This window comes from Gymnogyps californianus, chromosome 15 (assembly GCF_018139145.2).
Source record: "Gymnogyps californianus isolate 813 chromosome 15, ASM1813914v2, whole genome shotgun sequence".
In the NCBI taxonomy this organism is placed as follows: domain Eukaryota; kingdom Metazoa; phylum Chordata; class Aves; order Accipitriformes; family Cathartidae; genus Gymnogyps; species Gymnogyps californianus.
Genome location: NC_059485.1, coordinates 9891732 through 9919164, shown reverse-complemented (window position 1 = coordinate 9919164; position 27433 = coordinate 9891732). Strand labels below are relative to the sequence as shown.

The 27433-nt window shown below is 37.6% G+C and overlaps 1 protein-coding gene across 1 annotated transcript in view; it reads right to left on the bottom strand.

The window, feature by feature from the left end:
• Nucleotides 1–27433, bottom strand: part of SMG1 (SMG1 nonsense mediated mRNA decay associated PI3K related kinase) — a 68278-nt gene that overhangs the window by 40285 nt on the left and 560 nt on the right. Inside the window, exons 2-11 of the mRNA XM_050906307.1 lie at nucleotides 18260–18423; nucleotides 14120–14275; nucleotides 8670–8806; nucleotides 6305–6363; nucleotides 5328–5541; nucleotides 4380–4505; nucleotides 4213–4285; nucleotides 3427–3524; nucleotides 1689–1862; nucleotides 395–619 (exon numbers count right to left, since the gene is read on the bottom strand). Coding sequence (XP_050762264.1) covers nucleotides 395–619; nucleotides 1689–1862; nucleotides 3427–3524; nucleotides 4213–4285; nucleotides 4380–4505; nucleotides 5328–5541; nucleotides 6305–6363; nucleotides 8670–8806; nucleotides 14120–14275; nucleotides 18260–18423 — 1426 coding nt within the window. The remainder of the gene's footprint in view (nucleotides 1–394; nucleotides 620–1688; nucleotides 1863–3426; nucleotides 3525–4212; nucleotides 4286–4379; nucleotides 4506–5327; nucleotides 5542–6304; nucleotides 6364–8669; nucleotides 8807–14119; nucleotides 14276–18259; nucleotides 18424–27433) is intronic.

Sequence of the window (27433 nt, the reverse complement as noted above, 5' to 3'; positions counted from 1 at the left end):
GATTTCCTAGGTCATGGCATAAGTAGATAAGTAGAACATATTAAGCACTAAGATTCTGAAATTTATCAGATGGTGTTACCAACTGCAGAGGCCAGGGAATGGCACTGTCCAACAGTCAAGCCAGACAGGGAGGAAAAAAACAAACAAAAAACCCCAAAACACGAACACTCAGGCTAAAACTAAATGCCACCTTATCAACAAGCCAAATGCATAAACAAGCTAGCAGCATAAGCTTTACAGAAAAGAATACAAGTATTTAGAATAGGAATTTCTTGCTTTCGATCAGGAAGAGAAGAGTTTTAAATATTTATCTAATACACACACCAAAAAAAGCAAGGTTGCCTAGAAAATATTTTCCAATGCGAAAACCGCAATAATAAAAATATGTACAAACCAGTGTCAACAGATTCAGGACTGAAATGATATAATCAGTGCCACAAGTCTGACAATTTTCCATTTGATCTAATCCATATGTGATGACCATGTCACAGTGTATGGTCATACTTGGATCTAGGCTGCCAAGTAAAACACCAACACACTCATTGGCAGCTGTAAGTACGGCTTCAGAAAAGAATACTTGGTTTGCTGCAGTCACACATCTCATTACTCTGTACAGAACCTGGAAAATTAAACACACACCTAAATTAAACTCCATTAAAAAGAGACAAGGACTGCATGCTATTTAATTATATTCACATCCATTTGATATCCTGTCCCATCACCTACTCTGCAGCTTGGTAAATTCTGTCAATAGAATTTTCTGAATAATGCACATCATGGCATTACACTTCAGAAGTATAAGAAAAAACAAACCTTCAACTGCCTGGTTTCCTACTCAGTTAAAGACCTGCAAAGACCTAGAAAACCTAAATTCATTATTCAGAATTCTATTCAGTTCCAACTGATGTCAACAGAACTCTTCTTGTAAAAGACAGACTAGTTTTCTTTTCTTGAGCTTTTGTCACAAGATCACAAGAATCCTCTGCAGATTAAGACACAAGTTATGTAACTGTCTTGGCTTTAGTTGGGAAATCCATACACTAATTTATCTGAGAAGTTTTGTGTCTCACAGAACCCTGCAAGGGCATAAATTCCAGTTGTGCAGCTCATGCAGCAACAACAAGATTTTGACTGCAGGTATTTTTAAAAAAAAAAAAAAAAAAACCAAAACCATTCACACCCTCTACAGTTCCTGTGACAGAAGTATAGCAGCTACTTAGCATATTATATAATATTTATTCTGAGTTTACACCATTCTATACTATACTATAGAACAAGAGGACTTTGCTAGATACAATTTCAGCATGGAAAACCCCTACATTTTATAAAAATCGAACTCATAATCTGAATTCAATTTTTATAGCATCATAGCAATCTGAATAAATGGTAACATTATGGTTACAAAGACAGATAACACAAGCATAAACCTAACTGCATGAAGTTAAAATGCCTAAAAAAGTTAGTTTCTACTATATATGACTCCCATGTGCCACCATCACAATCTATACCTTAATATTTAATAAAATTCTTGTAGCATATTTCTTCAAGAAAATACATTTGCTCAAAGCTGAGCATATACATATTCATGTAAAATTCACAAAACCTAAATAAACTCAGTGAATAGCATCATTATATGGTGATAAATCACATCAGCAACAAAGAAAAAAAAGAAAAACTTGAATTCTTACATCAGTTACATATGCTTCTGTAATTGGTGGTCCTCTAATCGGGCTGAAGCGCTCCCCAATACTCCTCACCACAGTACTGAAAACTCGAAGAAGTGCAGCCAGTTTAGGCAGTGATACTGAAGGAGGAGGAATATCTTCATCTACTGATTCCCCAGAAGCCACATGGCTGAGGTCCTACAGCACAGAAGTTTTCTATATCAGTACACATCATTAACAGTTGTAATACACGCATAAAAGATCAAAACATGAGAATGAAAATACTTCATCTATCTATTTTCCAACTTCACATACATACGAAGATGGGATACAGGCACATGATGATGAGCAAGTCACAGAGCAGTAATGAGATGCTGCTCATTAGTTTAGCCACTGGAACAGAGTACTCAGACCATATCTTGTGAATTAAAACAGAGGCTTATGATGTTCCTGGCCCCTGGAACATGATCATCCGTATTGCTGCACTGTTACAACAGTTGTCTGCACACTTTTACCACTCTCCCAAACAATTCCCATCCACAAATTGCAGTCAGGATGTTCGAGTGGCCATTCCCATTACACTGTTTACATGCAGCTACCTTGATCTGGAGACCATGAGTTTACTAGCAGGCTACTCCATGCCAGCTGGCATCAGTGCCTGGGAACATTCCCAGAAGTGCTGATCTCATTAGTATAGATATAGCCTTGGTCTACCCCACTGTGAGATAAAAACAAACTAGCTGGAACCACCTCCTCCATGATTTAAGTTAATGCATGTTATCTTAAAACTCTTCCGTGACTAAGAATACACACGTTGTCCAGTTCAGCAGACAAGCTGATAAGCAGCGACTTACTGCGCTGACTGATCACTTTCAACCATGTGCCTACAGTCACAGCAGCGCAGGTTTCTGTGGGCTTGACACTGCCAGAGAGGTCTGTGAATCCTAACTCTTAGAGCTGTACCATCAGAAGCCTTGGTGTACATACAAGTACACTAATAAAATCAAATTATTTATTCTGCTTTGACTGAAACAGATTATGCTGGAGGTACAATTTCACCTATAGGATCTGCATGTTAACATATATAATATAGCATAATCTAGTTATAAGCATATATACATGAGCACATATACCTTAAGAAAAAGGCAACACTCCCCCCCCAAAAACAAAACTCTTCCTTTAATGACAGCGTCAGATAAACTCTACATCCTGTTAACTAAGCAAAGGTTACAAAGTCAAAACAAAGTATGTTAAATGAATATACTTTAGTTTTCTATCAGTTCCTGCTGCATTATTTCCTGCACAATATAATCCGTTACTTTTTTAAAATAAAGACAGATTTACCATTAATCTACAGAAGTATTAAGAATCCCTCTCCCCCCAACAGTCACTACTTAACTCTGAAGTTGGACAATTGGAGAAAATACCAAGGAAAGACTGTGAACTGTCTTCACTGCAGCTTTTTAAAAATGAAGGCATTCCTGTTTGGTTAATTGTTTTTATTTTTATTATAACATGATATTCTCAATCAACAATGGCTGAAAGCCTGGCTATGGTACTATTTAAGTACTTCATGAGGATTCGTGTAGAATTGTCATTGTGCATGCCTTAAATATACTCGGTAATTTGACCCTCTTTTCCCCAGGAAATCCATATAATTTTATTTTCTACAAATGTAATACATCCATAAGAATCACAGCTGTGGATTTCTTAATAAATCCACAACAGTTAACTCTGGTATATACCATAAAGCCTTGTTTACCTCAGCATAAGCTTCCATATCTTCTAAAAACTGACCCAAGAGCGTGGTAGAAAAAGTAAGATCAGCCACCCAAAAGGGCTCTAAGCTCTGCAGCCATCCTGTAGAAAAATACCAGGGCAATTAAAACAGGGGAACAAGGTAACATACGAAAATTAAATTTTAGTTGCATATTGCCGAGGTAAGAGTTGCTAGGGTAAGAGAAGGTCATCTGCATGCAAATTTTAACATAAGCTGTTTTTAAAATAAATATAAATTGTATTTCCCTCTTTTTTCCCATTGACAAATTCATTTTAAGGTTCAGTCCTGCCCCACAGCAGTTAAGCATTAAGGATAGAATCTAGGGCTATGACACAGGAAACATAACAGACTTGCTGTGAATAACTCTAAGACAACTGCTATAGCTATAGGAAGAAGTTTCCCAATTTCTTAAATGCCAGTACAGTATCTTTACCACAAAGATTTTCTAGAATTACATAAGAGAAAATATATTCTTTCACAGGGAATATATTAAGATCTATAAACTTACTAAAAATTCTTAAAAAGTTCCACAAAACAATTGACGTTTAAATGTAGCCTGAATAAAGCATCCCATTTTTCCAGATATAGCATAAAATGGCACATGCAAATTTACTGAAAAATTAGTAACAAAGTCTCTTGTTCTGTAGCCAGAAACTCATTTTGGTTTTATGTCAACTTCCATGTCAGTAGGACCAGTTCTGTGTAAGTAAACCCGCATCATCTGCAAGCCAGAGGGGACTACAGTAGTGACTGACTGGCCAAACCTACCAGACACCTGTTGCGTCAATGAAGGTTTCTGAGTGTGATCTATATGCCACCCAACCAGTATGTCCACTGTGTCCTGGAAAGCAATTTTGAAAAAAGGTTAACTACCCAATTTGCTGCACCAACATTTCTATGTGAGAAAGAAAATACAGAGGACAAAGTAAGCTTACCCTAAAATTGGTGCTGAAAATGTGCGGGTAGCACCTGGCCACCAAAAGGATGCACTTGACACATTTGCACAGTAACTCTGGTGTATCCACATTTTCTAGAATGGACTGCAGGCTGGTCATCACAAGCTAAAAAGTAAAACAAAGCCACTAGACATTTCACTTCATTAAAACAACAGGTGAAAAAGTTACGATATTAGACACACACAGATTTATTCAGTGTTGAACACTTTTTAGCAAACTACTTTGATTCACACAACAGAAACATCTCAATACTCTTTCCGAAGGAAGGAAAAACGTGAAAAGCATCACATATACTGCATGAAAATAATCATTTCAAGTGGGTATTTGCTTGAAATATGGCAGACCCAGGTTCAAGGCTTGGGGACACTGTTTTCTTTAATTCTTCAGCCACAGAACAACTAGTTGTTCTAAGTTCCCGTTTCCCCTGCTGAAGCTTTTTGGCTCTGTAAATATTAAATTTGAGCACGGACCTGGACATAGTTGTTCTACACCCAAAATGACAGACCCTAAAACTTGAACCAGGGGACCAGATTTGCCTGCACACATCCTGCTCCCTCTCAGATGTAATTACAATTTAAGTTAGAAATTGTAAATAGGAGGTAGCACAAAGCAATCAACAGGTTGGGTTTTGTGTACCATTCCACTTGAGTTCTCTTTTTGGTCTCAACAAGATTCTTCCTCTTGGACTTGCAATATATACTAAAAAGTCGCATCAAAATATATATCATCCTACAAAGACTTGACATTCCTTTCTAATGTAATCAGAATCAAAGAATCCCATTCAGTCAGAAAGTTCCCTCCCAGTTGTAATTTATTTATTTATTATGTCAATATAGCAGTACTCGTTGTTCATTCCAGTTTAAAAAGTTGATTCAAGCATTGCACTGGAAAAATCATTAATAATCCTGTTTTAACTTGTAGTCTTACCTGCATTAAAGATGAAAAGGCTTTCTTTTCTCCTACAGTCTCTAGTGCTTTGTAGGTTGCACACAAATAAAGAAGTTTAACTTCATCTTTTGTGGATGAGCTGAATTTGCTAAAAATCCATTTAAAGATCTTCTCAGCCTCATAGCTCAGAGAAGCACAAAGAAGGCCAAGACAGCAAGCTCCTTCCTGTCTCAGTTCTTGAAGCAATTTGCTACTGTATTTTTGGGGAGACAAAAAAAGAAATGTGGAATCTCCAGACACGAGAGCAGAACAGAAGAAACCATGAACAAATTAAAACATTTTCTAAAGCAGAAAAATACATGCATGAATGAAGCTGCTTCTCTCCTACTTAATGGCAGCAGTGATGAAGCTAAAATAAAAATTAATAGTCTGAAAAAAGCTATGAAATATTATTTCTGTGGAATAAATCAACTTGAATAAAAGTATGCAATAAATAGGCCGTTCCGCTTGCAACACACTATCCAAGGAAGAAAATTCTTAACGTACAGCTGACTTTGGGTAATAACACTGAACTAAACACGAAAAAGCCCACACACACCTGACCTCCCTCTACATACGCTCTTAGTTGGATGTGAATGAATTAGATCAGGTTGTAAAAAACTTAAGTTCAATTTGCAAACTAGACAACCACAGCAGTGCACTACCACACCCAGGTGGTTAAACATAGCTGAGACAGACTTCATATTACCTACAACATAAAAGCCACACTTGTGCATTCAAATGCTCTCCATGTGAAGTGTAGTCTAGACGGTCTAACAGTATTGTTGATATGCCTAAGAGTCTTAACTCTCCCCAAGTTCTGTCCTGTTACTGCAATGTCACACCCATGCAAAATTAGTGAATGAATTTTTCAACCTTTCCCCCCTCCATTCCATTTCTATACTGAAATCCAAACCTAATGCTGTCATTATTTTTCCTTTTTAAAGCCTTCAAACTGCTTAATTTTCCCAGCTTACCTTTCATTGAGTACATCATGTATGGCAGTCAGGATATTATCCAGTTGTTTAACTAGTACCTATAAGATACATAAAAGGCACAAGCATAATAATGGCATGATAACTTCTGCAAACTAGGTCCTGTTTACACCCACATTAAAAACACCACTACCAATTCTGTTTGCTAATAGAATGCTATTATGCTTTCCACAGCCACTGCAGACTAGCATGAACTATATTAAGCAATACTGCAATATTATCCTACATGTTATATTTCATATTTATTTACAGTAGCCACAAAAATACACTGGCAGCCTGCTATCAAGGTTTGTTCTAAGTTTAGTTCTTGCTGATAACATTACATCACAAATATAAGACTCACCATACAGCTCATCAGTAGCGTCTACTGAAGACCTAGTCTCCTATACTAATAATCAATTGGATAAGCAGAATATTTAATTGATCAAGTAATACAATCTGAAGCATTAAAATTTCTCCTTAGGCAATCCTGACTTTCAGAGAAACAGAGTACTATTTTGGGGATGAAACATTATTGATGAACCAGTGCTTCTCAGTAAACATAACCAGAAATACTTGTTTTCCTAATATGCACTAAAAAAACCACACATTAGTGAGCTGAGTTGCAAAATAACACATTAGCTGCAACCGTATAAGATATTAACAAGAAGTTTTCTTGATGAATTAATAAAAAGGTTTGTTCTCTTCAGAAAAATATTAATCTTTAACACAGTGGATGTTATCTAGTTTTTGTTGTTAAGCTTTGAGCAACGTTACTCTCGGGGGGGCAGGGTGGGGGAAGAAGCCTACATGCTTGGCCCCTCAGAACTCAAAGACATTTTTAAAATGTGCCTGGTATCTGCAAAAGAGGCTACAGAAGAGACAGGAGAAGGCATCTATACAATTTAGAAGCTGGAGCATGATGCCATTACATGACAATGCCACTGCCTAGTGACTGTTACTACTTTACTTTATTGAACACACTTACATTTCAACCCTGAGAATGAAAAGAACTCTGTTAAACTACACTTAGTGTCAAGAACTGCAGGAGCTACTGCTAGGTTAAACACTGTCCATTATAAAGTTTTAGGCTTGACATCGTGGATATCACTTGACATCTGATCTCGATCTCCCAGCAAGCTGGGAGATTAAAGAAAAGTTTCGCAGTGATAAACTTTTAACATTCTGACCACTAACAAGCACAAAGTTTGTCACCACTGAGTTAGATATTAGAATGGCAATTCCAGTATGTTCTGAAATACCAATAAACCTAAATAAAATGCAGTTACAAAAAAAAAAACTGGGGAAAAAATGCATTGAGAATAATGGAAGTAATTAAAAAAAAAAAAAACACCACAGAATAATTGTGGAAAGCACTTACTCCCCAAATCCTTGTATTAACAAGGATTTTGTTTCAGAGGAAAGCTGAAGTATTAGCTAGGCTTGCACATGGTCTGCTTATACCTAGGTGCACAGAACAGAAAAGTCCCAATGTTTAAGTGTCATGCCTTTTGGAAAAGAGCACAATTACCACTGGTTAATTAATACATGAGAGAACGAACCAACTTCTTATAAATATGGATAGACACATAACCCACAACTGAAATATCACAGCACTCCCTGTAAATGAGTGGCAGGGTATTAAATCATCACTTCCTGCTTTTTCAATACTTGGAGAACTCCTAAGCTCTCCAAAACAGTGGGGGAGATGTGTCAGACAAAATACTCTTAATACTTCACTTCAAAATAAGTAATATTAAAAACATATACCCACAGTGGGATACTTCCCCCCTCAATCCTTAAGAAACACTTGAGGATATTAGAGCGTTCAACAACCCACTAAAAAACTCAAAGATGTAATGAAAACAAAGACTTATTCTGTTCTCTTCCCGTAAAAGGGAATCCACATACAAAGGTGTTTAGCTAGAACACTGAGTAACTCTAGGATGAGCTGTTCACAAGACTGTATAAATATCTGTGTATTTTTAATTTAAAATACAGAAACAGTTCTTGAACAAGACAACAACACGTTTTACTTTTTTTCCTCTGTTTCCTTGCTGAAGGATCCAGAGGACATTGCTAAGACCAGTCAAAAAAACCCCACATGCATGCCATATTTATTCCTACAGCTCATGCACTCAGTAGTTTGCTGTAAGGCAATACATCATAAGTAATCAAGCAATAAAAAATTTCCTAATGCCGGAAAAAGGACAGGCAATCCAGGAATACACCTTCCTTTGTTGTGGAAGGAAATTCCTTGTATAAAAGATATTCCTCGCAAACATATCCTAATACTCAGATCTTTTAAAAAGACAGTTTTATAAAATGAGAAATAGTCCAGTGCTATGGATAAGTAAAAATTACTAACCAGTTTGTTTTCTGGTTGCTGAATGAATTCTTTCAATTGCTTTACAGTAGCCAGTCTTCGGTCTCTGTCGTCTTCCCGAGTAATCCTCCGAAGAAGATTTGACAGTCGAGACTCGTCAGAATAAGACAACGATCGCTCTGAAAAAGAAAAGGCAATTATTTCTTTTCTCTGTAGCATTTGATCAATAATATCTGTATTGTCTGAAATGTGTATTTGTGGACTCAATAAGTCATAATAGTAATTTGAGAAAAAAGTAAAACAACAGGATTTTTTTTTTTTTTAAAGCTAATATCAGGAAAACTAAATGTAAAGTCTAATTTAGCTACCAAAATATTTCATTTCTTCCAGTGGACAGCCCAGTACCTGGGTAGAACTCATTCAGAACTAAGCAGAACTGGTTTACTTCTACACAAAAACCTGGATTTAGTTCCCTTCTACATAAATGGAACTAAAAAAAGGGGTGTGGCAAGGTTAAGTCAGACTTCTGACTGAATATATAAACAAAAATAATTTAACAAATAATATTTAAAGGAAACCTGTGCAAAAAACAAGCTGCTTCTTGAAGCAAAGAACCAGATTTAAGCTCAAGCAACTACCAAGAAACAAGATTTTCTCTATCATTTTGGCACAAGAAGAAAGATCATGAGTAGTCCTCTGATAGCTAGCAGGGTTCTGCTTTGAAGAGGAAAATAGATCTACTCTGCCTCGATTGAGGAACAAAAGTATACAGCGTGCAGAGGTGCAGTGGCTATTGATTTAAGTGGATCATAATACAGGAGAATTAGCATCTTCCTAAGAAAACATTTCGTTTAAGTTGACCAATAGCACTATAGATACCAGTGAAGGTCACAACTCAGCTTACCCGATTTAGGTACCAATTACAATGAATTCATATGAATAATTCATTTCCCTCACTTGCAAAAAGGAACCAAAGTTTCTTTTGAAAAGTTTAACATTAGATGTTTCATGGTGATTAAAATTAGAGGATTCATGGAACATGATGAAGTTTTCTTAGTCACCATGACTGTTATGAGAACACCCAAGACAACTACAGACAGCTTTTTTCTCTGGTATGTTACACATCAGGCATCTGATGGGAGCAGCCATAAAGGCAACCTGGTTATAATGGGAAGGTTATAATGGAAAAATACTGACAGAAGATGATGTCTGCCAGCCTGGGAACCAGCCTGGGAACCTGGAGCATCCTTGAAGGGCAGCTGGGTACCTAAGAACCTGAGACAGCCCGAGATACCCTTGATAAGTGCAAAACCAAGAAACTGCAACAAAAAACTTATTGTCTGGAAAGGTGAAAAATAAGACTGTAATGGTGGGAAACATCCTGGGGAAGCAGGAATCGGCAACAGCTATTGGCTGCTCCAGCTGGAAAAACAGACTGGGAAAGCAAACATTGGTCTGAGAAAACAGAAAGCAGCAGCATCTATTGGCTGTTCCAGATGAAAAACAGTAGTTAGTAAAAGCTACTGGTGGCTCCAAGTGGTTGCGTCCTATGCCCCCTTATGTCTCTAACAACATAAAAATAACTCGCTTTCTACCCAAAATGGAGCTCTTCTGAGAGCTCCCCCTGCAAAGACTTTGCTGCGCAAGATCTCCTGGACAGACCTGACCCTCGCTGGGGCCGCCTGATTGATTCCAGGCTCCATGATGCAGATCATCGTTGAAGTGAGACTTTGTCTGTCATCAATTGGCCCCACTCCTGGGAGAAATCTGGCAAGTGCTGTACTGGTAACACTCTGAATAGTATATATAGGTGTGCATGTAAGTAATTAATCATAAGTATATACTTGCTTTACTAGTGGTAAGTTGTAGTAACTTGTAATAAAGAAATTTAAGAAACAAAAACCTTTGTGTTCTTGTGTATTACAGAATCCTATGAACCCACCCACAGGCCAGTAGCTCTTACAGGTCATGACAATCTACAAGAGAGCATGTCTTCTGTATTACAGTCATGAAGAATATTCTCAACCTTATTTTCATGTATTTATTTTTTTAATTTTAAAAGACAGTACAAACAAAATAGGCTTTGATAATCTGTTTCTTGCCAGGCATCAGTTTAAGCAATTAATTTTGAAGACACCTGAAATTCTGAAGGATTAGGCAGGCTTAGCAAACACTAAAATAGCAATAAGAGTCTGAAGGATCAAATCTACGTTTTGTTCCTAGCTAGCATAACGACACAAGACATGTTGAGATGTTATCTGACAGGCATGAAGAGCAGTTCTTTTAAGATGTTACTGATTTTACAGAAGACTAAGGCATACATATCCATTTAGGAAGAATTAAGATTCTTTTCCCTTGCTTTATCTGGAAACCACAGTCTTCAATAGTGGACGAAAAGCCACGTGTCTAGTGAGAAACATACAAGGAGTCATGATCAGCAAAGACACCTTCTGAAGCAGTATCTGAGGTCTTCCAGAGTGATGGTGCCAGACTAATAACTACAAGCCCTGCTAAATCATCACTGGCATCTGAAGATCTCCTCGTGTTTCTGCCCAGAGTTGAGCTAGCAGCTGTAGTCCAAGGCTTGCCTGCCAATGGTCAATACGTAGTCAAACTTCAGAAAGATGGACCTAGCGCAGTTACCCGCCCCAAAAATTTGATCAGCCCTGGAGAAGAAAGAAAAGGACTGCCAGGAAGAATGCAGCCTGCCCGGAGGTGTACCATGCCTACCATTTTCTTTAAAACCTGGGCAGTAGTAGAAGGTCACCAGACCAGGGTAAAAAATTTTCTTTGAAAGTTCAAATGGAATAGTTCAGAAACCAAACATATGTAAACAAGAATGAAAGTTCTTTTAAAGCTCGGTTACAATGAAAATTAACACAGACTACGGTACACAAAATGAAAAGTGCAACTGCTATTCATGAATAATTCCACGTGAAAACTCTTCTGCTAGGAAAGTACTGTGTTCTACATTACTGAATGTATCTTGAAAGCTTAAACTGAACCAAATCTACACACACTTATTTCACTATTAGACTGTCTGCATATGAAGCCTCTCAAAACAGCAATTTGAATCTGTCCTTGAATAATTCAATGCACTGGCCACCCCATAATACAGTCCCTTCCAAGACAACAGATGTGCTTCATGAGAAAGAAAAAAGTCTATTCTACAATATTCCTACAGGTGCACTCTACCAACACCAACCTGGACCAGGAACGCACAGTACACATGACCTCTCTTCTGTCACTCCCAGTTTGGACTGATCTCTGCCACTCAGCAAGCACATGGGAAGCTACACCAGCACAGCGGGACTAGGTCACCAGATACTGCTCTTGAAGGGCAAGCCAGGATGCAGTGGTTTGGAAAACACTGAAAATTATCTTTACTAAGTAACATTTTGTAAAGATATTCTAGATCTTTGCAAGGTCCCTAAAAAAGTCCCCCCTCCTGTCGCTAAAAATGTTGGTTGACTCTTCAGTGTTAGATGAAAAGTCAACAGTAAGTACAAGCCTTGAATTAATTAAATCCACAACTTGCAACTTTTTAGTGTTGTCTTCTCTGCATTTATCTTTTTGTCTGTAATCTCTTCATGGAAAACTGTAATTGATTTTGAAATACGGTTGTGCTGTTCTACATACAAAAAAAATCCTAAAACCAGAACTATATAAATAAAAATACCACCACCAAGGTTACTGCTATGAGACACACATATAACTGCTGCTAGAACAAGATGTACTGTTCAAAACTCTCTACTAAAAGCAGCTTTGTTTTTATTCAGTTAGTATCTGATGAACATTGGCATTACTCCCTAAGACAGTGTTAGCTGTTTGTTGAGCCATAATCATAACCTAAAAATAATAATAAAAAAAGAATAAACTCACCAAGAGCACGACTGAAGCTAGACTAATCAAAGCACTAGTTAATGAACACTTGTATGACTTCCACTTTGTGAAAAATCAGCAAGGTCTCAGCCACAAGCTAACTCACAGAAGACAACTATTTTAAAAATTGCTTAATGCATACACTAACAAACAAGAAAATATAGAAGAATTTAAAAAATAAGATCCTGTTGCAACATAATCCCACTGTATTTTGAAGATGATATGAAAAATCAAAATGACTTGCTGAAACCTACAACAATCACAAAGACAGCCCAGTTAAAAAGGAGAAACTCTTGAAATCTGACATCTAGAGGACAGAATACATACAGAAGCATACAAGTCATAGGCAGCAACTTCAGTCATCCGAAATCATAGTTCCTAATGTTTTAAGGATTAAAGAGGTGCTCACGTACCTAGGAGAACGGTTTGAATTTTCTGCCAGTACTAACTATATGTAAATTCATGCACAGGACCACTACCAGAAGTATTATTTACACAGAATTCTCTATTAGACAATTCTCTATTTCCTCTACGTAGACATAATTTAAGACACTAAAAGGACTGAATAATTTTTGTATCAAGACACCAGAATGGGATTATAAAGTCTGAGTTTAACCCATTCCAAAGATCAGGCTTTTGCAACAGTCAAGTCACCACTTGCACCTCAGTTCTTCCACCCGCAAAGCACACTGAACACCCTTCTTTCACCTTTTGTCTCCTCTGAAATATAAATCCCTGAGGAGAAACACCGTGTCCTCGTATGTTCAGAATGTGCCTGGCATAAAGCAGTCACAGTTTTTGTCAGTGGCTCAACTACCACTTAGTATAAGTGATGCAATAAATGACAGCGCTTAGTCATAACAAAGTTTCTATTTTCATTCAAAAGTCCTTGGAATAACTTTCTTTTTTTAAAAAAAACTACGATTTAAACCCAAATAGTGGGAAAAGTGAAGCCGCCTTTCTCAAAAATGTGTGCCCAGCATTCTTGCACCCTCTTGCAACTCCAGATTTCCTCTCGCTGTATCTCACAAGACCTTGCCCACATTCTTATGATGCCTCCAGTTCCTCCCTGGCCTCTAATCCTCAGCTGAGCAAGAGGGAGCATGAATTGTGGCTGGTTCAGGAGTACACATCTACTGACTAATCAGCTGGTATGATGTGATGACTAGTTGACCTGCAGGCCAGTGAGAACTCATAACGGTTGAGCTCACTTGCAGGTTTTCCCGCACTAGGGACTCGTTAATTAACAACTTTTTACTCAGGCATCAATTTTCAACAAATCTAAGAGCAAATTCTCCTTCTTAGAGCCCTTGATCTCTTTGCCAAATTTGGCTAACCCGAATAAGGGTTCAAAAGCTATTTAAAGGAAATTGAAAGATTGATAGCATAAGCCATATAATCAAGAGATCTGCCTAACCTATGGAGGAAGTCTCAATGCAGGGAACAGTAAATACAAGATGATGGTTTCCATCAACATCATCTAATCATATATCACAAAAAATAAAATCCATATAGATTGCCTAATCGTAGTGAACTTCTTTCCATATTCTGAACACAAGAGAGGTCGCCAAAAGAGATCCTCTTTTCCTGAAAATCTGTGGTATCCTTACCCTGTGATTTCCTCATGTCTTTTGTGGCTAAAGCACGATTCCCATGCGGAACACTGGTAAAATCAGGATTGGTCACATTGTTAACTCTCAGCTCTTGCCCCAACGACTTCCGACCATAAGTATTTTCCCCAGATCCTCCATTGACACTGTAGCCACCTGTGGAAAAAACAATGTGAGATTAAAACAGGCTATCAGACATATATTTAGTAGGGTAGTATGTTATGAGTTACACAATTCATATGTACATTAGCAGACCTACCCTCTACCACCTTCTTTAGCTTCCTTTTTCACTTTCACATGCAAAAATGTTTTGTTACGCCCTGTAAGTTTCCAGGTCACATATTCAGAATCTAATCAGTCTTTTTTTGAAGCATATGAAAAAACCTCTATTGCAATGAAGTTTAACATTGATTTTGTTGCATTTGTGGTTTTCTTATTATTACTTTTGACCCTGTATTCTACAAGGCCCTTCATGTCAAACTGCTAGTACACATGGCTAGATACATTCACTTACTTGCTCCTTGATTATGCACATCAAATTTCCACTCTGTTTTTGTTATAAATCCACCACACAGGCTCAGTAAAATGGCCAAAAAAAAAAAAGAAAACTTTTAAAAAGCCACAGATTATTTATATGTACAGATTGAACAACTCTCCCTAAACATACAACAGTCAATATTTTCACACACTAATACTGACATTACCTTAAATTAATTAAACTCAATCCTACATTCTCCCACTTGAGATACACATGGTGCATCTTTGGTAACAATATAAAATGGAAATAAAAGTGTCATTTTGAGTAATTCAATTATTTTTACTCTTGGATCCGCATGAATTTACATACCCAAATGTTGAAACCAAAGATTTTTCCAGTTTGCCACACCACTTTGAGGGGCAGGTTCTTCCTCTGCAGTACTGTGGAGAAGTGAAACTGTCCCCTGAGCCTGCCCAATACTTCACTCAATGTATTAGAGCTCACTTTCGAGGCAGCTGTGCAGGCAGCTTTCGAAAGTGCCTTCCCTGCCTGAGACAGGGAAGAATCAACTAATAAAATTAAACCCAGAACAACAAAAGATATGCAAGACTTCTTTCAGAAAAGGTATTTCCACAATTCCACCTGCATCAGTGTATAAAAGAAAGCCTGGGGAAAAGGAGAGGTGGCTCTCTGTAAAAAGAGGCAGCCTACTGAGACTACAGGACGGATAAAAAAAATAAGTTCAAACATCAAGGTGAATCTGGACCTTAGTAGATGTAAAGAATGTCATCTTGAAGGCAAAGCTTTTGATAAAAAGAAGCTGTGAACAACCGGTAGAAGTTTGTGTATTTCTATACACATGGGACTACCCTACCATTACAGAAAATCCTGTGCAAAGTCTCAGCTGTAATTAGTTAATTACAATTACAGTAAAGATAATTTGTGTATGTTTGGATTTACAACATTAAACTCAATTTTTAAACATAAACTAGTATGTATGCTACCTTAACATTATTTTGTCATAACAAACCAACACTGTCCTATGAAGGAAATTACTTCTAACAGCAATAATTATATTTATGACTAAACAGAAGTGTATCGCTAAAATTCAAATTAGTTTAACTGAAGATGTCAGATAATCATGCATTCAGACCACAAACATCAACTATCAAAACCAGACATACTACCATATACTATTGGAGTTCTTAAAGTTATTTCATACTTTCCCTCTAGCACAGAAAATATCCCAGCTTTTTTGGTTGTCTGCAAAGGCATGTAGTATTTGCTACAGTGTATTTGACATTATCTTAAATGAATTAAACACAAACCTATATTCTCCCACTTGACATATAGATGGTACATCTTTGGTAACACTATGAAACAAATTGTCATTTAGAGTAATTAAAAAACAGCAAGGCAATCAGGTTTTTCAGCAATAAGGCTGTAAATATTACATTATAACTCTCTCCAGTTATCTCCTGGTCTGAAAAGTTTTTTTAAAACCTAGTATATATAAAATTTATTCATTTCGCTTTAAATGTTAAATCTGAGACCAAATAAGAATATGATTAGCTATGTCACTGTTATTAATTTTAGCATAAATATGCAGATACCATGACACACGAAGACTAGTGCAGTATCTTTTTAACAGTAAGGACTCCGAGCACATCAGTTACAAACCAAAAAGGAGGAAAGTGTTGCAGGAAGGGAGAACATCTCATCTATCAGAGAAAAACCAAGAGCTTTCTATTTAGTTTTAAAAACTTTTATCTTCCAACTCCCTTATCTTGTTTTATAAAGTAAAGGAGAGAAGACAAAGGGGAGAGATCTAATTGCAATCTTCCACTAGTTAATGTGAAGGGTGATTAAAAAACAACAAACAAAGACAGCCAGACTAATCTTAAAGATGCAGAGCAAAAGGACAGGAGTCAACAGTCATAAGTTGCAGCAAGGGAACTTGGAACTGGATATGAGAAAACAATTATTTATCAGGAGAGTGGTAAAGCACTAAACAGGCTGCTAAGGGAGTCTGCAGAACCTCTCATCCTTGGAGGTTTCCAAACCTGAACAACTTCCAGAAATTATCAAGTTGAAAGTCATTTTTATTATCAACACTAGAAACTGGGGGGTGGTGGTGGGGAATTCCTTCTCAAGGATTCTAGGTACTTAAGACATACAGTTATCCAGGATAAAAAAGCTAGAAGTTCTTAAAATGAAAGTTCCATGCTGGCAGACTCCAACAGATACACTGAAAAATCTTAGTAAACAAAGAAACTATTCTGCATTTGTAAGCTTACAAATTTCTCCAAAAATAAAAATGAACTGGAGATACTTGGAATTTGGTCTTATAGTACAGAATATCCTAATTATCTCTTTTCAAGTCACACCTGAACAAAATAGCATAGCTGAAGTGCTGAGCTAGCAGAGACATGCCCTGTAAGATGCAGTACTTGAGGGAGAAATAGGTGCATTTTTCTTTTCAAATGGCACTTTCCCAGCAACTTCACAAACTACTTACTGAATTTGTCCGAAACCTGCTATTTCACTATATTGCCAGTAAGTTCTTTAAATACTAGCACCCTTCGAAGTGTAAGAATAACCTACTATGCCAGTCCATGTGAAACAGTAAAACTCTCCATGTTAGCAGACACACTGACAAATATGCTCACTTTCTAAGCAGTTTCTCTGTTAAAGTTAACCAAATCTTCAGGTTCTCAAGGTATGCAGATAAACAAATACCTGTTTCATGCTCCTGCCTCCTAGTAACAGTATCTACTACTTATAAAAAAATAAATTTGCATCAGCACACACAGCTGTAACTTCCCCTAAGATACAGCAATTCTTTACAGATAGTTACAGGGCAGAGAAGTAGGGGGAGTGCGAATGCTTTTTAGGTTCCTGAACAAAAACTCCCACACTAATATTCCTGTGAGATTTTTTTTGAGTCTGGCCTGCCTGAAGAAGATCTACATAGTCTAAAGAGTGACTCTGCAAGTAAAAAGTCCTCCCATTTGATATGTGTATTTGGTGATTAAAAAAAAAAAAATCAGAATATAGATTTCTTTTTCATAAAGATGAAAAAGATATGATTCTGAATTTTTAGCTATTTTCTAGAGAAAGTACTTCCATTCTCAAAAAAAACAGAAAAAAATTATGAACTATACATTATGCGATTTATACGAAGTCAGACTGAGGCACATAGAAATAGAAATTCCCATTAACAACAAAATATAGATTTGATTCCCAAACAAGGAGTCCAGTTTGCTGCAGTAAAGCTGCAATAGGTAATACATCAGATTAGTAGCCCATTTAATCAGGCAGTCCATTTTCAATACCATAAGCACTAGACAGTATTCAGGAAGAAATTACAACTTGCAGACCAGACACATCCAGAATACTATTCTTCAGAAAAAAGTGCTTATTCTATTAATGCATTAAGTCTTCTCTTACATTCTTCTCCTAATGCAACTGCGTATTTTCCTCACTATTCATATCAATCACATTTCTTTGATCCCTGATCAATCTCTCAACACTGTGGCAATGAGTTGTATCAGTTCACTGCCTTTTTTTGGAGGAAAAAAAAAAATTCTCCACCATTTCAAGTTTATGCCTTTCTCTGAATGTCCCCTCACAATTTACACATGAAACAGTAATCTGTATACCTTTTTCTTCATTCTGTATGTCAGTGTGGACTCTGATATCATCGTGTCTTTGTCGAGACACCACAGCTGAATTTGAGGGTTGTAATCCATAGGAGGCAGAACTGCCCCGATCTCTGGATGAAGAGTATTTTAAATTGTCCTGGTCAGCTGATGCACTGTCAGTTCTATAAAGAGAAAAATATTTTTTTTTATGTAGGGGTATAACAGGAGTGGGATTCACATTCACTTATAAATGCAACATATTTAAATGACAATCCCAAATGTATTTTCCTGTATCAAAAAAGTTGTACGTCTAACCTGCTTCTTAAAAAGTGACCTTAAATTCACGTTGAGATTAGAATTGGCTAATTATTACAGCAACATGCAAAGGAAATGCACTCTAGTGTGCCAGTGCCTTTTCTCAGAATGTTCTCAAGTCTCTTTTCAGTTGGATGCCTGTATAAGGAAAAATTACTTCCCAGAAGTGAAAAATAAAATACAACTAGGTATAGGTATATACCACAACTAGTCAATACAGTGTCTACCATTTGTGAAAGTCATTACTAATCCACACATGAACATTTACATAATATGCTATGGGCCTTATGGAGCAATGTAAAACCACTTATTAGATGGAGGTGTTACTTGCATGTAACTGATAATCAATACAGGAATCACATATTAAGTTTTTGCAGAACAAAAATCGCAAAAAAAGAAAACAGGCTTTATCGTGGAAAAACCTGGAATGTAAATTAAGAGCTGTTATCCTTTAGAGTAAATGTTTGCAGATAAAAAGTGACTTAAAAAAATCTGCATTAAGTTTAAACCATTCATATCAGAAAACTGATTTATAGCTCAGAATAAACTTTTAAGGAAAAAAGTGAAAATTATGAAACCAACTCTTCTCACTGGACATACTAAGCGATTTCATTTTTAAAAATACAGTAACTTTAATATACTAAACTTGTGCACATGAAACTTCAGAACCTAAATTCAACTAATCACTTTAAATGCATTCTTACAAGCAATACTGGAGGTTTTGCATCAAAAACAGTAAAACAATACCCATCCAAAACAAAATTCTGCTGATTTTTGTTCAACTCAAGTATAGTTGGAATCACACTACTCAAATTATTTACAGAGGGCTTTTGCTAAGCAAACTCTAAAGATCTACAATTTTTATTTTAAGCTTTGGATAGTTCGTTTGATTATTTAACAAAAAGCAGGACCGATCATCCCTTTTCATTCCTGTAAATTAACTACAATGTGTGTAAGGACAAACACCACATGTTCTTGGGAAAAAGTCTTTCATTTTTACTTTTCAAGAGAACACTGTGATTAGAACCGGTAGACAAATTCAGGGAAAAGGAGTTAAATACATCTCAAGGCCAAAAGGGAAAAACACAGCTAAAATTTTTGAAAAGCAGTTGTTACTTAAGCTGTCCTGAAGGCTTGCTATTTTCAAATACAGCTCATCCTCAGTACAACTGGACGAGTAATACCATGAGGGCTGATACTTGCAAAAACAACTGGAATTAAAGATACCCCCCACATATTTTATTCTCTTGAGAATGTTAAAAGACAATATACTATCAATTTGGAACAGGGTTCGAAAGGAGAAAATTGTGCTTTTGCCCTGTTCTCACAGTGAAAGGTTGACACTACGTTTGCTTGGCAGGTATTATTCCCTTTTGCTCTATAAGCAAATTTGCCTTTAGATACACACAATAAGACTCCTTTCTTCATTCAGTATTCACTGTAGCATCACATCTACCATTTTGTCAAGCACTTGCTTGGACTATTTTATAAAATAGGCTACGCTACTGAAGAGGCAAAGCCTTAGTAAAAGTCTTTGCTCATGACAGTCAACTAGGATTGTAGAAATACTTATACAGTTGGACCTTCATCATTCACCTAAGTTATGTTGAACAACAATGAAGTTCTGCACTGTACCTTCAAATAGTATGAACTTTAAATGTGCCTACACCATGTGCAAATTTTCCAGTCAGCTACAGAGCCCCCAGATTTTCTCCCTGCCCTAAAACCTCAGACTTCCAGCTCACTTTGAGGATCAGCAGAGTTTATTATGGAGGATTCAAATTATTTTAGCCTTTCAATGAAACAGACTGACAAATTTTCAATTGGTAAGTTTAAGTACTGATGGGTTCTTAATAGCGTACCTCCCCAAAGAGCATCGCCTTTTTTAAGGCGATGGTGCTGTAGACTGTATCATCTCCAATTATCAAGCATTAAGTCTGAAATTCTTAAATCTGAAGGCAAGCTGATTAAACATACAATTTTTAAGACTGTTCTGCGTATCTTAATCAACTGAAGGACTACACGTGTTCTCAGCTAACCTCACTTCCCACAGCACAGCCTTTGAACGTTTTGTAAAATTCTCCATTGTGGTAAAATACGTAAGCCTATTGTTTTCCTGGGAAAAAGCACACACTCGCTTCATTCCATCTTTGGGAACAGCTTTCTGCAAGCTAACTTGTCACACTTTATCACTCAATTAAAAGGTGAGCATAATTTTATTAAAAATATATAATTGTTCTCCTATGTATCAATGTAAGAGGCAATAGCTCCCACTGAAAACATTGTTCCCACTACAGTAAATGTGTAGCTTAGATGTCCAGCAGCTTCTGCCCTTTCTTTATGAGGCAGAAAAAAAACTCTTCACAGACAGATACTGTTTCCAGAGAACTAGGTTTTGTCACCCAACTGGCTGCTATGGTCCCTATTGCTTTGAAAGAGGATTTTGAACTGAAAGAAGCTTGCAATAAGATTCACACCAGAAGCAGAACCCACCATCTCACGGGCCTGTGTATTTCTAGCTGTCCAGTGATGCACACCATTTCTCAGGTGGGAAGCAAATTTAAGAATTGTACTGCAGACTCCTGCATCGGCACTCTGGGAGTTTGTGGCGTGGGCTCATCAAGACCTGGGGACGCGACCCCAGTGCCTGTCACCTGCGCCTCTGCTCCCTTACTGAGGAACCCAGACGCCTGGGTGACACAGGACACTGCTGTGCAAACCCACAGGGAAGCACGGTCTGCGTGCACAGGAAGAGACATTTAATTTTCAAATCTGTTTCTGAAAAATACCATTTTTCATGTCAGTAACGTATTCATGATTTTGAAAGACAACCAGTTAGAACTGAAAACGCAGCCGCTCTATGGACAGGTCCTTGCCAAAGTCTTACAAATAATTACTTTTTCCGCCTCCCTCCAGCCCTTTAAGGTACACTGCGGCCATTCCACCAGGCGGTAGGAAGAACTGCACCCCCAGCTACCTCAACTCACGCCCGCATTTCAGGAGTGCACTTTTCCTGTTCACATGGCAGTCTTTCCACTTTAATTACATTGTGCCAAGTAGGTTACAGATGTAACACTTAGCATCATCTTTCAAAAGAAGTCTATGTAACAACAAATTTATCGGTTACATACATTGACATTGTCACAGACCTGAACAAACATTGTATACTAATAAAATCACAATGTACAATGTTAGCAACAGATAAGCAGGAGTACAAATACAAACGTGGTCTTAGACAAAGTTGGAATGGGAAATTGCAAGGATGAACATGACTATGATTACCTTATACTGTAGCTTCAAAAGCGTATTTGCCACTTTATAAGACACTGTTTTATTTCCACCTGAAAAGCTCATTGATGGAGACTAACCAAAGTACTTCAACAGCTCACATGACAGTTTTCATCTGTGCCTGGTTCCGGGTGGAAGACTACCTGATTACACCAACACCGGCAACAATTTCCTGCATACACTGTTTTAGCAATATCATTTATACAGAAGAGATTGCATTCAGTTTTCTGCAGGGTGATTTTTAACCTGCCTTTATCCATCAGAAAAAGAAAATAGTTCACCCACTTAAATAAGCTACTTAATTTTTTCTCCAGGGACATACAAAAGGAAAGTTAAGACTTTTCCAAAAATAAGTGTATATCTCATTCCATCAGAAGTATCAGCATGACTTGACTAGCCAATTTGTATGACTGAAGAAAGCATGGCTGAGAACAACTGGCTTTTAAAAAGAATCTTATTATCTAGAAAAAAGAAAAATAAGTCAATCAAAAATATATCATGTTTCTTTAGTTATAGGGAAGCCTTAAGAATTTTTGTCCAAGAAACTTGTTACAATCTACTATTCATTATCTGTAGCTCTTTCAGAATGACCTTGTCATACGGATATTATTTTGAGACAAAAATCACTTAATTATTCTATTTGATTTTATTTCCAAGTACAGGATCTACATGGAGGATTTATTCTGAGATAACTCTACTGTATGAGTTGTACTATTGTTCAAGTCAGTCAATTTTACTTGCTTATTTGCTCTATTTGCCAAGTTTACTTGCTATAATGCAGATAAATTCTTCATTACTTAAAATCTTTACCAATAAAACATTTAAAACTTAGAGTCACTGTATCCACTCAAATTAACAGCTTCCCACCAAGTTTCTGACCTTTCTTCCACTGGCATGCAGAGCATTCTTTTGCCACGCTCTTTTATCATCACTTGGTCCATCTTGCCAAGCCCAAGCTTGGCTGAGCCCACCTCAAAACCTACTGTTGTTTCTACTCCTGTGTTGAGAGAGCACAACAAGAGTGTAAGTGGCCATGTTTTCTACTAGTGAAATAACAAGTGATTAACTATTTTCCTACTGCAATTCTGCCATCTCCACTGCTGGACAACTACCTGCACTCACAGTAGCTTTTCAAATCACCTCTCGATTCTGCATCATTCCCTTCTTACACAGTAAGAAAGCTCACCAATTTCCTCTGTCCTGTGATGGACATTAGGAGGGAATGTCAGGGAAATGCATCACACGTGTGTACCACACACATACTGTTCTTATTTTTCCATAGGTATCTTCTGATAGTCATTTTTGGATACAGGATATTATGCTAGCTAAACCATTGATCCGATCTGGTATGGCTATTGTTGTATGGAAGACTATCTGCTCTCCCAAGTTCCCTTTGCTTCCCACTGACACACTTTCATCTTCTTTCATCTTTCTCACATCTCATTCTCCTCTGTCTTCACATTAAAAACAAAGGTTTTCACATTACAAACTTCAGCTCCCCCATTTTACCAAAACCCAAAAAAGCTCTTTGATCTCATACCTTCCCAACCTTATCAGCATACTCACCACACTCAGATGTGAAAGGAGATCAAGAATTACTTGTTGCCAGTTCAGAACTGAACCCATTCCTGTTCAGCATCTCCCACGCACAGTCCACTGAACCTCTTCCCAAGGTTTCCACTGACCTCTTCACAATGGTACCTCACAACTGATACTGCGTCTCGTTCTCTAAGCTGCCTTCAACATGGCAGACTATTTTTTTCTCTCTCTCCCCTTATGTACTTATCTATCTATCTCACTCTCTGCGCTCTCCTCTCTCTCAACTATCCCTGAAGAAATAGAGAAGCCTTACCAACTTTCATCCTACATGGCTCTACACCTATTCTCAGGTAATTCCAGCAACATCCTCAAACATCTCTATGTTTTCAGCTTTCAGGTTTCTCAGTTACAGACCTGTCCAAACTCAGCCTACTTCTAACAAACATTTTCTGTGTACCTTGTTGTACATGCAAACGCAGAAGAAATAGTTTCTGTCTCAACTTTCCTTATACACAGCACCCACTACTATCACCCTGCTTGTCATTCAATGTGTTAGTCCAGCATTATGAACAGACAATATTCACAACAACTAGTGCTTGCCTTTTACAAAAGACATGCCTCTGCCCTTCACAGCCACACAAAAAGCACTGCTCTAACCATCACTTTCTTAGCCCATTTACTCTGATGAGTTTCTTTGCTCCCTGCCAATACCTCCCATTCTGTCTTTAATTAAACACACAGTACTTGTCCTCAGTTATAACGTGCTAGCCAATACTGCTCTCCAGCTTAGGTTACAAGCTACCTGGAAGGCGAGCCATATTTTACTGTCTTGTCTCATCGTGTCTAGACCCACGGGGACCTGGGCAGTAACTTGGTTTGGCAGGCACCATGCTAACAGAAATAAGTAATTTGTAACACTGACTTACATTGCACGAGAAGGACACACTTCATTTTCAAGAATGAATTTCAGTACTGAACCTAATAAGGCACTTCTGGAACTTCTCTCAGATGTGAAAGATTTTCTTTTTCACTTTTCCATATACTCCCCTGCTAACCTACACTTATGATAGGAGAGACAGAGAGATCCTGTTAATTAAAATCTTATCTTCCTTTTCTCACTTTCGCCTAAGAATAAGAAAGGCATGGTGCACCCCGCACTTGCTAACCTGCTACACTGCACTCACACTCCTGCATAGTACCACTGTAAGTACATGAAACTTGCTTTGCCACACAGAGCATTTCCTATCAGAGGGAAGTATTGCTTGTTTCAGTACATAACTAGCCTTTAGTACTCTACTGAATTAACTCTGCTCACATGCAAGACCTGCACACTGACATGATTTTATTTTTTCCCCCAGAAGTCGTATCAGGGAAAATGCAGTGAGATCTGTCAAACAAAAAGGAAAGAAAAAAAAGAAGTAAAGGTCTAGAAAGCTATAAAGATTAGAAGAAGGGGGAACAAGAAAAAAAAACTCACTGTTCTCTGTCACATACCTCCAACGTTTATCTAAGAAGTTTTTGTGTTGCTGTTAGAGTCTGGTATACCTCAGTGCACAAACTAATATGCCCATATGTATCAGGACAACTTCTTCCTCTGTAATACACAGCTCTACCAGAACACACTGTAGGAAAACCAGTCCACATGCATCTGACAGATATGACTGCATTCATGCAGGCACAAAAAAAAAAAAAAATCAAATTCTAATTAAAAACTACTCTCCCTTAAAGAAGGATGTGGGCTCCAACTTTCAGTTTCACACTGTTTACACCCCAAGTCCCAATGCTGATTAGCATTACTGAAAATTGAGAGGAATCTGGACCTAGTAATGAGAATCAATCTAGTCATTTTTACACACATAAAAATGTGCGTTTGAAAACACAATCCATCTGATAATACACGCGTGCATTAGCAGTTCCTTTTTTCACCCTTCAGGAACTTGAAACAACTACAATTACTGTAGTTTTCGTTACTCTGGCCATGTGCATTCCCTCTTCCACGCCCTGCAAGAAAGCATTTACCAGCCACATCACCTAAGCTAAACGAAACTAACAGTCAAGAGAAAAGAAAGGGGAAGGAAAGAATACGTGGGTATATTTTGTGTTGCGGGGTTTGTCCAAGAGCATATTCGAAACAATCAATGAAAAAGAAACACTCATTGCCAGTTTTATATAACAGATCTCCTTTCAACCATGCATGTGAATCACTTTTAAAAATTAGTTAACGCCAAAACAATAAAGACTGATTTAATCTCTGCGTTGTTCTTTAAACTCTTAGTGTAGACTCACAGGTTCCATATCACCAAAGCTATCTTTTTGAGACTTAAAAAACTTGAGCATAACATATAGAGAAAAACATGCTCTGTGTTTGGGACTGCATGAACATTTCTGATTCCTGGGTTCCCTCACCAGAATAAAAAAAAAAAATGTATATTTAAAAAGGAAAGGATAAAGTTAAATTCTTACAAGTGTCAGGATCAGTGAAGAGGTGTTACCTATTTCTTAGCAGGAGCTCTAATCACAGTGTGATGGAAACAGAACTAGGCCCTATCCATTCTATGAAGCTCCCTTAGTGGGCCACACTTTCTCTAGTGCTTTCAGATTTTTGTTTCTGCTGTGGCTTTTGGGATAATTACTTTAGCAGCCCAGTTTACAGCAGCTGTACTTGAGAGCTAAGGAAGCACCAAAGTACAGCATTGGGGAATGGACCAGAGTCAGACACTGAGGTAACAGTCTAACTTCTTAAATCAGCCTTATCACCACGCAAAGCATTTCTGCAGCTACACTCTTACTTTCACCTCTAACACAACTCAATCTATTGCAGACAATGCGATATTAGAAAAAGTCAGCTTCCTAGCCCCTGTAAGATGTATTTTTTAGGCTAAAAGACAGAACTTGTGAAAAATTAATATATCCAACCAGAAAACATTTATGGAAGCCATTCACTGCAAAGACACAAGACATACACCCACTTTCTTCCAGGTGGGAAGGTCAAGAGTTAGGGTCCAGAATTCCAGACTGCAGCCCGGAAATCTGAAGCAAGGTAGTACTTAAGGAGTAAGAGAGAGACCAGACTTCTTAATTCCCCCAAAAAAATCTAGATGCTATAAGACGTCACCAACGAGGTTTGCAAGTTTTTAAGTGAGGAAAATATAGTAGGTTATTTGACCAAGTAGTTCAATAACAGAAGAAATTAGAATTTAAATAACCATGCCCCACACACCATTAAGAATTGAATAGCCTCTAGCGTTAGCCCTAGAGGCTGCGCTGCTAGCTGATCAAGCAAAGGAAAGCTTCCTTCACAGTAAATACTGAAGGTACATCTGTGTTTCACAAGATCTACCTTCACGTCCACCCAATGTCCCTAGTCCAAATCGCACGCAACTGGGACTATCATCTGTAAATACATTCCCAAACACATGCCACTCTGTTCTTTGCTAGAAAGTTTAAAAGCAGGATCCCATATTGTGTCAAACTTTCAAAAACACCAAAAAAGCCCCAAATCTTCCACATTAAAAAGACATTTAAGAAACACCAAATTTATTTACAATTTCTACACAATTTTGACTCTTAAAATAGCAAAGCTGAACAGTACAGCAAATACATTGATTACATACTACATTAAAAGTAATCAAGACCTGAAATACACTCTCTATACTTGACTAAAAAAGTCAACAGACTTTGAATTTCACTTACTAAGAAGCACCAGGTATAAACACACCTTAAAACCTAACACATTGTATAAGCTCTCACCCCAGCCTACTTACAGCTCAACTACTTTCCCCAGATAAAAAAAAAAAAAAAAAATCCTGTACTATTTTATTAACCCTCAAAAGACTACGAGTACTTCTGCAGCCTCTGTTCTTCTCTGATTAACTGTCAGCTGAAACCTAGACTGAAAAAATACAGGTATCATGCCCACCCCCCAGTTCTCCACCCCACTGCAGGCCCTGCAACCCTTCAGCTTTCCAGCGAAGCGTCTCCCACCGCGACGGGTAGGGAGAGGGAAGCCGCTGCCTGCAGACACACACCAGGTATCAGCCAGGTATGTTA